The sequence below is a fragment of the Podarcis muralis genome, chromosome 8, assembly GCF_964188315.1.
Source record: "Podarcis muralis chromosome 8, rPodMur119.hap1.1, whole genome shotgun sequence".
NCBI lineage: Eukaryota > Metazoa > Chordata > Lepidosauria > Squamata > Lacertidae > Podarcis > Podarcis muralis.
In genome coordinates, this window is record NC_135662.1 from 48,528,903 (window position 1) to 48,543,019 (window position 14,117).

General features: G+C 39.3%; 1 protein-coding gene across 15 annotated transcripts in view; it reads left to right on the forward strand.

Annotated features, from left to right (window-relative positions):
• Nucleotides 1-12,138, forward strand: part of PTPRM (protein tyrosine phosphatase receptor type M) — a 409,846-nt gene extending 397,708 nt beyond the window's left edge. For 8 of the 15 annotated variants that reach the window (XM_077933147.1, XM_028737330.2, XM_077933149.1 and 5 more), the window contains 5 exons: nucleotides 768-899; nucleotides 5,296-5,421; nucleotides 6,473-6,636; nucleotides 9,343-9,478; nucleotides 11,340-12,138. In XM_077933147.1, coding sequence (XP_077789273.1) covers nucleotides 768-899; nucleotides 5,296-5,421; nucleotides 6,473-6,636; nucleotides 9,343-9,478; nucleotides 11,340-11,393 — 612 coding nt within the window. In that variant the 3' untranslated portion in view covers nucleotides 11,394-12,138. Of the gene's footprint in view, nucleotides 1-767; nucleotides 900-5,295; nucleotides 5,422-6,457; nucleotides 6,637-9,342; nucleotides 9,479-11,339 lie in introns of all 15 variants that reach the window. The other 7 variants (XM_028737325.2, XM_028737333.2, XM_028737329.2 and 4 more) reach the window with 1 other exon arrangement.
• The last annotated feature ends 1,979 nt before the right edge of the window (nucleotides 12,139-14,117 follow it).

Sequence of the window (14,117 nt, forward strand, 5' to 3'; positions counted from 1 at the left end):
CCATCATGACATATCTAATGCAGCCGCACGATTGGTGGGTGGCAATAAAGGTGTCAGAGATGCTATGGGAGTGGCTGGTGGCGTTAGTAGATTTCCTCTCGTTTCTGCAGGTGTTATACTTCTGGCTCTGCAGCTAGTTGAGCATGGGCTTGCAACTATGTTGTTCCTGTATTAGCCCTGACATAATAGTGGCCATCTTAACTGGCCCATAGGATTGCCACATAATATATAGTTAATCTGTTCATTGTTTCTAACATACAGTACGAGCAGACCAGAGGTTCTGGCTAGGTTCCATTCCTCCCACACTACACCACTGCTTTACCCAGCTTTTGCCCCTTCTCTTGGTAGTATTCATTTAATGTGCAGATTTCAAGAGTGATAGGTACTGCTGGTTCAATGATAATACTACTATAGCACCAGTGTATATTGAGGTTCCATTTGTGTAGGTGGGGCCTCGAAACAAGCCATGTCCCTGTCCAGCGGTAATAAAATTGCTCCATTGAATATTCCAGATCCATTCAACAACTGCTGCCCCTTCCATGAAGTCTAGCAAGTCATCAGATTTCACCAGTAAAGTTCGGCTAATAAACACGTCTGTACATGTCCCCTGTTTCTCTCTCCCATGCTGTTCTGAAGCTGTTCAATACCGCTGTCATCTATTAATGCCCTTAGACTTGAGTGCCCTTTGTTGCAGCTGATACTTTCTTATTAAAGCTTTAATCCTGACAGTTTTGCTCGGTGGAATTATCTTTTCTCTTGTTTTACAGAGCTATAAGCAGCCTTCAGCTTTTATCGTTACCCAGCATCCTTTACCAAACACCGTCAAAGATTTCTGGAGACTGGTTCTAGACTACCACTGCACATCAATAGTTATGCTCAATGATGTAGATCCAGCACAAGTAAGTCACAGAAATGCGCTGAATGAAACATCATCATAACTAGCACCTTCTCACTGTATTCTATCATTTGTAAAGACCCTTTCTGTGAAAAACTTGATGCTCAAACCTAGCTCCTCTAGTCCCCATAATTTTAACTGATATTGCATCTTTTTCAAGCCAAGACCCCTTCAGGCAATGTGTTGTAGAAAATTGTTGTTGGAACTGTAGCTCGGACTGTTACTCATTACTCATTCCCATTCTGACCATTAACAAAATGCCAGTCGACTGGTTTTAGTTGCAGTTCCTTTTATGCAGCTGTTCCATTTGCAGTGCTGGGGAGGAACACTGGAAACAATTCATTTGTTTAGTGGAGTAATTGTCAATAGACCAGTTATACATAAGCCCCAAAGTTGTAACTTTTAGTTAACTTATTTTACATGTTTAATCATGTTTTATTTATTACATTTGTATCCTGCTCTTTGTCCAAGGAACCTTGTGTGTGTTCTGCATAGAAATTAGTCCACGCTATTCTATCAACAACCCTGTGAAGTAGATTAGAAAGAAAAATAGTGACTGACATAAGGTCCGAGCTTTTATTGTTGAGAGGGAAATTTGAAGTTTGGCCTGAGTCAGACATTATCCATCGTACTACACATATGAGCTCAACTTCTATTCCTTGGGGGTTGAAGTGCAACTTACTGCAACTGACATTATCTTTCTGAAGAAAATGAGCATTGATCAGAGTCAAGCCTTTTCTTTTTTAATTGGATAAGGCTTTATATGTGTATCTCCACTGGAACATCCCCCCCGCCCCCGTGGAATATAATGCATCAATCTGAGAATAATGCACTATATTGTAGGGCATGCCATTTTAGGGGGTCTTCAACGAGGGGTCTTAAAAATATGTTTTGAGGTGTGAGGAATTTAAATGTATTATTTTTGTGGTTGGACAACATTTAGCTTGCTAAGTCTACATTTGATTCAAAAGCACATAAATTTTACTTACTTAAAATGTCAGATAATACTATAAAAAGGTTTCTCTGCATAAAACATATCCTACTAAGTATACAACAATACCTTGTAATCATAAAACATTAGAAAGCAATGACATCAGTTAAACAGTTCTTAATCATGTTTCTCATGTGTATACACCCTGCCTGCTGCCTCTATGACTTGTTTCACACACCTCTCTCTAGACTGAGTATGACAGGGCCACTGTAGAACTTGTATGGGCTCGTCAATTACCTTGTAAACTTACTACAGCGGAAGTAAACATGCCAAAGGATGTTCATATACCCCATCAGACTAGTCTATCATCTCAAACAGGGATGAAACACTGGGGTTGATAGAAGGTGTCAGAAAGATATCCCAGTGTCCCATCATTTTTACCCCTCAAATTAGTAATCTTTTGGACACCAGCTCTCCACTCCTCACTGTCATCTAGCACAAGAGTGTCTGGATTATCACTTCTCTGAATGCATACCATGCTGAGCTCTGGATGCTTGCAAAACAGCATCCACCGCAGCCTTCCTTTGGTAGCAAAATGGTAGCTGCCTATCTTGGCATTAGACTCAAACAGTGGATGCAAAATGTATAATTCCTGACCACTGTTCCTATACAATTTCATGCCCATAGTATGTACTTATTAATTAAATGTTTTAACTAAGCAGTGTTTGGAGTGGATTCATCATGAACAGTTTTAATAGTTACAGGAAAGTATTTGTATTAGCATTAGAATAATTTTGTTAACATTTTTATGAAAATCATCACTAATGCAAGTCAGTTTTTACAAACTTAAACCCCAGCCACACTCACCTATTTCAAGGGAAATATATGAAATGCAAAATCCTTGTTTTTGTGCGTGGGTAGGTTGTTTTTCAGAGTGAAAGAGGAAAGGCTCCAGGGACCTAGACTTTTAGCTGCCACTAAAATGCACATTTGAATATCTGCTCCCTGATTTGAATATACAAGAGCACTAAGCTGTTTTAGCTTCCCATTGGTCTTAGCTGCCTTTTAAAACCACTGGGGCATGCTTGGTCTCAGGTACTACATCTGCTCTGGTACTTTCACCAGTGTCAGTTACAAGATTTTAATTAACAGATTCAACTCAGTATTCAAAGGGTAAAAGGGATGTGGAAAGGGAAAGAGCAATCATAAAGTTCATGTACACTTTTAATTTTAAATAACTCCTTTATCCCTATATTGCATCAGTCACACAGACTATTCATTAGATTGGTTACCAAAACATAGTAAAAACATTTTGTTCATACACTTAAAGCCAAATCATTCATTTGTATTATGTTCGAAAAGTCCTAATATGAACACAGTCCTCATGCTAGCAGGAAAAATTTCCTTTTGTGCTCACTTATTGTTCCCAAGTCTTGCCCAGGAGAATTCCTGGGTAAGTACATCCCTTGGAAACCCTCTATATTTTTTTCTTTTCCCACTGTGTCAGGTGTGTCTGTTTCTATTAAAAAATCCATAGCTCACTTATAAATTGATTTCTGGGAATATTGGAAGGTGAAGGATTAAACAGCCCTGTAAGACTGTTCAACCTACACAACGTTATCTAACACGTAAATCAACCAGAATACAGCTCTGTAATGTCTGTGAGCCCCTCTGGCTACTATTTCCCATACTTAAACTTTCTGGGACAAATTTTCAAAGGAGAAACAAGACATTCACAAATATAAAAATCAGCAAAACTTCCAGGCAGCTCTGGTATTATCCAGTAGTGGTGAACTGAAAGCAAAATGTTGCCTCTGGGAATTTAGTAAACGGATAGGGTTCGGTTTCCAGCTATGAACTGTTTATCATACCCTGGGGATAGAGACTGGGCTTCTGGTGGTGTGTGCACCTCAAATAATGCCCAACACGTTGAGGTGTTTGACAGCACCCTTGCATGCTGTCACAGGCTATTGCTAAACTGATGTTTAATGTCAGAAATCTGTCACTCCAAATGCCGAAAAGGTTTAAGAATTTAGCAGCAAGCAATACTAGGGCAAAATTGTATAAAAGAAGATGAGTATAGTTGGAGTAAACCAAACCCATTTCAAAATCTGGTTCTGACCTAAGGTTCTACATTGTGCTCAAATATCTCCAGGGACAGCATCTCCAATATGACTATCCTAGATAGAATGCTCTCCTCAGAGAAATCCATCTGTGTACTTCCCTGGATGCTTCTCAGAAACAGGTGGAAGTTTTTTGTTCTGCCAGACATTTAGGAATTAGCCTGAGAGCTTATTGCAGCTGGTGTTCATTTTTAAATTATTGATTTTATACAGTTATAATTAGATTTATTTTATCGTTTCATTGAAAGGGGTCCAGAAATGCTGTAAATAAATAAACAGAAATAAAAGTCTAGTAAAGGGGTTGTACATCAATTATATACCCACTGATTTCCATGGAACCTATATATATGTAACTCTGAACAAGACAGTACTATGTGAGAATTAGAATCGTTCCTGTGTGGTTCGGCAAAAGTTTTGTTAACATTGTTAATGAACAAAAAATATATTAAGGCTTAAAATGCTGACTTTTTGTTGGAAGCTTGCAAAATAAGTTGCGATCCATAGCTCCAATGGGGGTCCAGGACACATATGAAGCTCTATACAAGCATAGGTAGTGGCATACTGTTGCATGCCACGCCATCTGACAAGCAGTGAGAGTTGTGCACTTACCCAGGGCTCAGTTTTCTTGGAAGAAAGGTCAGCAGAGATCCTAGTGTCTTTTAAGATACATGGTTTTATTTAGGATGGAAGGGCTCACAGCATTGACACCTCTTCATTAGTCAAAGCTTTGGCTCCCCTGTCGCCAGCATCTCCTTACAGCTCACTCAGACTGCAACTCTCCAGCCTACACCCCGCCCCCACTGCCCCTTTGGATGTTTGTCACTTAGATGCAGCTATTGCAACCCAGTTCATCCCTTTGAAATGGCACTGAAGTGGCCATCTGGTCTTCATCTTCAAAGAAACTTGCCTGACCCCTTCCCCAAATAATATATGCATTTATATTTATATGCATTTACTGTATTTGAACACTACACTAGTTTTTACATTTTAGTACATGTTACCTGGCCAGAAAACTGTGTGGCAAATTTTGGAGAATTGTGAAGGAAGGCTGTCCTTTGGTTTGTGTATTATTTCAGAAAGGGCAGATTAGGTATGTTCACCTTCAGATTTGAACTAAATCAAGCTTCTCCCTCATCTCTACTCTTAAATGCTTGGAAGTGATTTAGCATTTGGAGCATTCCCCAGCACAGAGAGGGACAGGGCACCCGTTCTTCTATGGAGCGCTTTGGGCACATTGGCCCACCTGTTCACATGTGAAAGCCAATGGATTAAGCTATAGGGCGACATGCCGAAACATATTTTGTAGATAATATGTCTGTGTGTTTATTGATCTTTTTGTTCTACAGTTGTGTCCACAATATTGGCCTGAAAATGGAGTTCATCGACATGGTCCTATTCAGGTGGAGTTTGTTTCTGCTGATTTAGAAGAAGACATTATCAGCCGGATATTCCGAATTTATAATGCAGCAAGAGTAAGGACCTTATTCAGTTATTTGTTTCTTGGAAGATAGTCAAAAAATCTAATTCACATGTGGATTTATAACAAATAATAATTATGGTTCCTAGCTTTATTGAGTTCCTTTGTATTGCCCCTGATGTTAAATTGAAACAAACTTTTTACATGTAAAACTGTATGCTCAGAATGCAATGCTCAGAAAAGGCCTACTTAGCTAAACAATAATCATCTACGTCCTACTTAAGAAAATATTGTAGAAGTTTACTCAGCTTTTTTTTCAGAGTTTTCTTTTAAAATTATTGTGCTTAGTAATGAGAGGGACAAGCCTTTTTATATGGTGATATATGTGGATAAGTTTCCAAAAATTAAGGGGGTATATTAGAATTTGAGGTTTTGAATATTTCCACACCCTAGGGTTGCAAGATACAGCTTAAAAGGCAAGTGTCTTGAAACCTCTTTTGGATATTTTTCAAATCCAAAGTGCCAATTGAAACTTTCTTTTATCTCACAGCATTCAGAAATGTAAATCAAGATTATTGAATATGTAGGATTGTCAAGAATGAAAAAACATTTCCTTCCCTTTCTTATAAATTAGTAGAAAGATTTCATTCACATATAAAATAAAATGTGTCTTTGGAGAGAGATGCTAATGAAGTGATGTTATTCTGAATATGTGGGTCTTTATTTGGCTTATTAACAATCAGTCATCACACAACGAAAGTTCATTCTGAAAATTTGAAAATGATGAGCTTATAAAAAGGGCAGCCATAATTGGAGCTATATTGCAAATTTCACTTTGCCTAGCTGGTGATTGCTATAATATTGGCTCTTGCAGCTGTACCATTGTTCCACTCTAGTATATTTGTATATTCAGCAGTTTAGAAAATCATCTTAATATATCTCTGAGATTCAGAATCATAACTCCCAAATGAGAATTCCTGTAGCAAATAACAAGTAGTAATCTGCTTTAATAATCACTGTTGATGAGAGCATGTAACATATATATTATTTGGATGTAGAATAAATAATGCTGTCTTTTTATTCTTCTACTGGTTGGGTCCCCACAGCCCCAGGACGGCTATCGAATGGTGCAGCAATTTCAGTTCCTAGGATGGCCCATGTATAGAGACACTCCTGTATCCAAACGTTCTTTTCTGAAACTCATACGTCAGGTAGACAAATGGCAGGAAGAATACAATGGAGGTGAAGGCCGTACAGTCGTCCATTGCTTGTAAGTGAATATTGGCCACTAGCTTAGATGGCTTTAAGAGGGGAAAAAGACAAACATTAGGCTTGGTTTTGGCACAGAAACTGCTTGGGTTATGCTGTATGATGACCTCTGTTGGGAGAGAAACAGAGGAAATGTTAATTCTCCTTGACTTCTTCGGTGACTTTCAATACCAGCGACCATGGTATCCTTCTGGAGTGGCTTGTCCAAGATCAGAGTGGGTTTCACCACTTTGTGGTGGTTCCAGTCCTACTTGGATGGTCATTTCCAGAGGGTGATGTTTGGAGAATGTTCTTCAGCCCTGTGGAGCCTTCAGTGTGGGTTCCTCAGGGTTGATCTTATCCCCCATGATGTTGAACACCGACATGAAACGTCTTGGAGTACATTGCCAGCAATATGTTGATGACTCCTCCTTTCCATTTGCAGGTGTGGTAGTGGATGTAATGGACTAGATAAGAGAGTTCCAGTACTTCTTTTTCTAGAAAAATAGCAATAGTTTTTATGCTTTATATTTTGATGCTTTTATATTGTACACCCTGTGATCTTTGAATGAAGGGCAGTATAGAAATTGAATTATTATTATTATAATAACAACAGTATACATTATTCCAAGGGTGTTCATACCATGATTTGTATAATGATATGATACTGTATTTCAGTCTCTTATTTTGCCTTTATTCATCAAGTTTATCCACACCTCAAGATATCCCTCTTGCTCTACTACAGCTTTTAAAAAAATCTCCTCATCCCTTACTTATTCTACCAATATTCACTTTCATCTCTGCCCCACTCCCCTTCCTAAGAACTGTAAGGTGTCATTGTTGGGGGGGGGGGTTAAAACTGCTTGCTATGGTTCCCCCCAAAATTATCATGGTGTCTAGTTTTCCCACCTGTTGAATAGAAATTATAATTCTTAATCTTGTGAGGTTTCACTTATTAATGGTTTGAGATCCATATCTGGGAGGTCCTTTTAAAATGCAAATTGATATCATCTCAATTATTCGTGATATTAAATGGCTGAACCACATCTCCTGCACACACGCATATACATCACTTCCAGGCAGCACAGAAAGTGGGGGAAACCATCGAACATAATCCTTTTAAATGACTTAATTTTAATTAAAATGCTCAAAGAATGGCACAATATCATCCAGTATTTGGCAGCAGGGAACATTCTTTTCATCCTGCCTGGATGTGACAGATGTGCCATATTGTCACTTCCTTTGAAAATCAACCATTTGTGAGTTCTAGCTTTAAAAAGCTGCAAGCTAACTAGTCTGCACTCTGGTAATTATTAAGGTTTATTATTTTCAATGAAGTGGAATCTAAAGATGCTGATTAGAATAGTTGTGGAAATAATAGAGTTTCCAGAAGGAGAGAATAGATTATCTATGGTTATTTTTAATTTTCAGAAGAAAGTTTTATTAAATGCTATATCTAATCATGCATCTGAACACAGAAGCCTCACATTTTTGTTTTCTCATCTTATTAGACAGATACAATACTCTCAATCTGTTAAAACATGTCTTAAGAACTAGGATCCAGACCATGAGTTTGTTTCCACTACCCCAAGCATAGATTCCTGGTTAGTATCGGCCATGGGTAGTGGATATTCTAATGGAAAGCCTTAATTGTGCTTCAGGCCAGTAGAGGGAATTTTGGAAGTTAAAGAATTAAGGGTCCAGAAGAGGAAGCATGTAGTTCTGCAGACCGCTTCTGATCCCCCAACCATGGTTGGGAGTATTGAATGTGAATTGGCCCCTGAATTGGATCATGATTTAATTCAGTTCCAAAAGTAAAGTTGTTTTCTCTGCAGCCACTCTTCCTGCTTATTTCCACAAGACAAAAATAAGAAGTTTGGGAATCTCTCATACCCTCAGTAGTGTGTAGGTTTGTTTGTGGGTTTTTAGAACATCAAGCAATTAGAAATTGCATCAAAATGAGCATAGTTCAGCTAAATGAATCTAGACATAATCTGATACTGATCAATTGTGTTAGTACAAAACATTAGAATATAGGAAACTGCTTTATCCCAGGTCAAAATATTTGTCCATTTAGCCCATTGCTTTTTCTCTTGACTGCCAGAGGCTCTCTGGAGGCAATGAGTTAAAACATAATCAGATAAAGTGGAATTAAAGAGGTTTTATATCTACAAGAAATAAGACCAACAGGTGGACTTCACTTTGATCTGGACCATTTTATGTATTTTATTGTACTGGAAGAGTTAAGGATTTTTTTAAAAAATCTATTTGAATTTCATTTTTATAAATAATTGTAAGTTTGTTCTTCAGTTGTTAAAAAACTGGAGGACATATAACCATTTAGTTACCTTCCAAGACATGTGTGAACTTTGCGTGTCCACATGTAGATATGGTATGGCCAGAGATTGCTTCAATAACAAGACTGCCACAAAAATCCCCAACACCCACCTTGTGAAATAGACTGGTGTTGTTTAGAAGGAACAGTCAAGAAAGTAAGAAACATATAGTTTCAGCGCTACACCAAAAAAGCCCCTACCTGAAATCAGGCTATGGGACTTAAATGCAGTAGATGCTCTGTGAACCCTCAAATATTATCACAATCCAGGTGGATTGGCACATCAACATATGTCATACTGGGTTTTTGGGGTGGGTGGGGGAGACCCACATGTACTATTAAGGGGAAATAACACAAAGCTACAAAATAATCAAGTCATTGCTTTTCTTGCAGAAATGGAGGTGGCCGCAGTGGGACGTTTTGTGCAATCAGTATTGTTTGTGAAATGCTGCGACACCAGAGGGCTGTTGATGTTTTCCATGCTGTGAAGACCTTGAGGAATAATAAACCTAACATGGTGGACCTTCTGGTATGAGCTTTTAAACTGCTCTACTAAGTAGGGGGGGGATTCCTATTATCATAAGGCACAGTGACATTTTTGAGATTTAAACTGAGAGCGGTTCATAAAAGCAAGCCTGTTGTTTTTCTAAAGGGGATAATGAAATCACTTGGCTTGTAAAAGTATTTTACACTGCTTTCCTCCCAAGGAGACTTGTTCAGTGTATGCTGGGGTTTTTTTGTGAAAACTTTCAACTTTCAACAGAACATCCTTATTAATTTCCTTTTCTGGCAGTGCAATCCACATGGAGAACAGCCTTTGTGTGGCAGAAATAATAGTCATGTAAAATGAAATGCCAGATTTTCAAATTATATATTTTATAAATAGCTTAATCTCCTAATATTTATCAAGACTGTGAATTTCAGTTTGACATTCAGAGTATTGCATTTAATTATGGCTCTTCTATCTTGCAGAAGGATTAAAAGAGTTCAGAAACAAAGGGCCAAGAGCAATTATTTCCTTGTAGAGTGTTTTATGGAACTTCTTATATGTAGAATTGCTGAAATGCCAGCTGTTGTTCTATAAAAACTATATAGGACATCGCAAAGCATCAGGGTATTATGGTCTACTTTGTTCATCAGTAGTGTAAGGAAGGTTGCATCCTGCTAAAAGGGCATTTGGATAGCTAAACAAGTACTTGGTCATTGTGATTTCAGCGTTTGGAAGAAGGGTAAAATAAATATGAACCAAAGAGCTCAGAGAAACATATATGGCTCTTTCCTTCCCCTCTGTTCTATCACTTTTCTGTAACAGAAATTTCCAAGTGTTCTACTTATTTATTTGCCTATGTGAATAATCTTATTGCCAATGCAATAGGGTTTTAAAACTGATGAACATTAACCATGTATAAATCTGCACAGAAATTTGTATCATTATGTAATTATAACTACCGTCTTTTTCGCTCTATAGGACGCACTTTTCCCCCTCCAAAAATGAAGGGGAAATGTGTGTGCATCCTATGGAGCGAATGCAGGGGGGAGGCAGGCAGGAAAAGCCCCCAAAAGCTCCGCACACACAAGCTCCGCGCGGCTCTTGCGGGCTTTTCCTCAGGAGGGAGAAGGGACTGACATGGCCAGTCAGTCCCTTCTCCCTCCTCGTAGAAAAGCCTACAGGAGCTGCGCGCTCCTTAAAGGGTGCGCGGCTCCTGTGGGCTTTTGCGGGAGGTGGGGGTATTGCCATAGCCGCGCGCAGGCAGCCTCTCCCAGCTGGAGAGGTTGCTCGCAGCTATGGCAGAAGCCAAGACAGCGAGTGGGATGCGTCCCGCTCACTGTCTTGGCTTCTTTGCTCTTTGGGGCTGGGGGGGGGGGGACCCAGGCTTCCCCGGCAGCTTCGAGAAGCTTGCAGAGCAGCGGGAAGGCTGCGTGCCTTTCCGCTGCTCCCCGACCTGCTCTTTGGGGCTGGTAGTGGGCTTCCCCCTGCCAGCCCCAAAGAGCAGGTCGAAAGGAACCCGAAGCCTCCGGAGCGCAACGGGAACTCCCGCAGTGCTCCGGAGGCTTCGGGTTGCCTTCACCGACTCCTCTCGCTCTCCAGGCTTCCAAGGTAGCCGCCTGAAGGTGACTGAATGCACCTTGAACGGCACCTTGTTTTAGAGGGGGAGAACAAGGGGAAAAAATCCTCCCCCTCTCTGCACAGCACCTCCTGCTGCTTTGCTGAAGGGGCGCTGGGCAGAGAGGGGGAGTTGTTTTTTTTCTTGTTCCCCCTCTAAAACAAGGTGCATCTATGGTCAGGTGCATCCTATAGAGCGAAAAATACGGTAATTGAAAAAGAAAACTTGTATCCTTCATTTAGTCCTTGCTGCAATTGACATTGTTTTCATGTTTTGATTTTCCAGGATCAATATAAATTCTGCTATGAAGTGGCTTTGGAGTACTTGAATTCTGGCTGATGGTGCAAATAGTGCTGGGAGGAATCAAAACCTTTCACCACCACAATCAAAGCAAGTTGCTTCATGATATCTGTGTGTATGAGATGAGGACTTCTCAGTGTTATGCTTAATATTGCTTTGTACTGGCTCTTTTTAAGAGCCCAAGAGCGTCTTTCCAAAAATAAATAAATGCTTGCACTGCCCATTTTCCACAGTATGGCCGTTGCTTGAGACACCTACAAATCCCACAGTAACACAAAAAATGCACTTCAGTGATTGGAAACCACTATCATATAAATCCATCAACTTGATATACCAGTCTAGTCACCTGGTAAATTAAAGAGCACAATTCTATTCTAATGAAGAAATTTGTACTTTTCTGTTGTACTTTTTTGTTGGCAGTGATCCTCTGTTGTCAGAGACTATAGTGTACATTTTTGTTCTGTGGAGAATGCCGTCTAGCATTTTGATAATGTATTTTAGTTACATTTGTATCCTATTTGCTCCTAATAAAACAAAGCATTTGTAGCTTCAACCTAACTAATAGCTACACAAACAAACCACATTAACTTTGCTGAATTGTATTTTCTGTCCAACTTGTATTGTTTCAGAAAGGAGAGACTTGACAGACTTTCCATTAAGAAAATGGAAAAAATACAGGATGATCAGATTAATATATCCAAAGCTTTTCCCCATTTGTTTATATTGTAAATATTTTTTTGATTTCATCAAATTATTTATTCATTAAAAAGAAATCTTTTGTGAAGCACAGTGAGTGACAATCATTTTTATTAAACCCTGAAAATGCTTAATGTATTATACTGTAAACATTTGTTTACCCTGTCTGGCTTCTCAGCTTAATAAATAATTACATATACAATACAAATCTCATTTAATAAATAGACTGCTATGGCATGGAACTGCCTTCAGCTTAACTTAGTACAAGGCTTTCAAATGATTACATTACTGTGGCAGAGTTGGACATTCTGATTCCTGAGAGGTCATAGCTCAGCATTTGAACATGTATACATTTCCTTTGTACATAACATTCCAAAAACCAATCCTTACTATCTTCAGTCAAATAATATTTTCCCTGGGTAAGAAACCTGCCAAATTACAGACAAATAGGTCCAATGACTTTTGCGCTAGTTATCTGTAACTAAGCCGCCTGTCAAGGAATGAGGTGGGGATATAAATAAATATATTACGATATTATAATCTTCATTTAATTTGAGGGTGGTGGAAGAGAAGAACTAAAAGCGATTAACTTTCTTGGTAAAATAATTCCTTCTAATTACAAGCTTTCCCTATGGCATTTGCTTTCCCTTCCCCTATCACCCTTCCCTGGTGGTTTCCTTAAAGACATTTAGTTTTGCTTTTGTCATACATATCTGGATCACCAAACACCATGAACCGAATCGCTTCAAGAGCCACTGCTTTGACTTGTATCACCTTGTATAAACCCTTCACCTCTGACAAGCCCAAAATCCAATACTGATACAAACCCCTAGTATGTGATGTTAGGTGTTAAACATGCTCCTGATGGGCTGCCCCTCTGAACAGTGGCAATATTATATCTGTCCAGGAGCAGCCAGAGCTGGCAAATCAGCTGGAGCTGCAAAAAGGGTGCTGGGAACTGTAGCTGTGGTAAAGGTAAAGAATCTGGGATTCTTTAGGTGAAGCCATCTGCTTCAAATGTATGATGTGTACAAAGCTTGAGTCTGTGCAGAGTGTTTCTCACCTCACTATATGTCTTTGTGTTCCTAATTGGAGAGAAAGAAAATGACCTCTTTTACCTGGTCCCAATGTGAGCGGCAGTTGCAGCCTGTTGCATCGGGCCCCAAGCCCCCGGAAGCAACACATGGCTAGGCGGCTGGTAGTTGGGAAATCCCTGGGCAGGCCACGTGGTACGACAGGAGTCCCCGCCAGCTCCCAATTTGAATTCTGGTCAATCAGGTTACACTAAGGGAGAGAAAAGACGTATATTAAAGTGAAAGTGAATCCTTGTTTGTTCTTACAAAACCATGTAAGCATTATTGTTAAAGTATGTTATCCTGCACTATATCTAATGTTAAAAATCTTTTATGGAGCATAGTGAAATTTTCTATCCCTGCAGGACACTTTCTTGACTAATTGCACTCATATTGGAGCAACCCTTGTTCTAATGCACACATTTTCCTGGTTATTAAAAAATTATTTTACAAGGAAGGGCCCCAGACTCAACATCTTGCTTCAGGAAGCTAACAATAGCTTCTTGTAGTTCTTCTCTAACAGAAGAAAATGTACCTGGAAATGGAAATAATCCTAGGTAACATATCTGGATAAAAGCATCCTGAAGCTGAGGCCTCATACAGATAGCAATTTTTCATTAAAGTTCTAATACCGACTTTAAAGAAGAAGTGTTAACATCAGTCAAGAGTGGCAACCAACAGGGCAGAGAAGACTGAAAAAGTAACCAAAAAGTTGCTTCACTAGACATGGGTGTGTAACTGATTTTCTATTTCGCTAGATCTGCTTTTAAAAATGCCAGTTATTGCTATGTTTTCATTCATTGGCTAAAAACACTGAAAGCTGGGAGTAGACTCTCACAAAACAAATAAGCTGAACAGTACCTGCACATTTGAACTTGTACTTCAGATTTTACAGAAGCAGTCACAGGTTCCAGCTCGTGTGTGGTGGGAATGAGGACAGATTATACACATTTGTGGGTTGAAAATAGGCCACAGCTAGATTTGGACATACAAC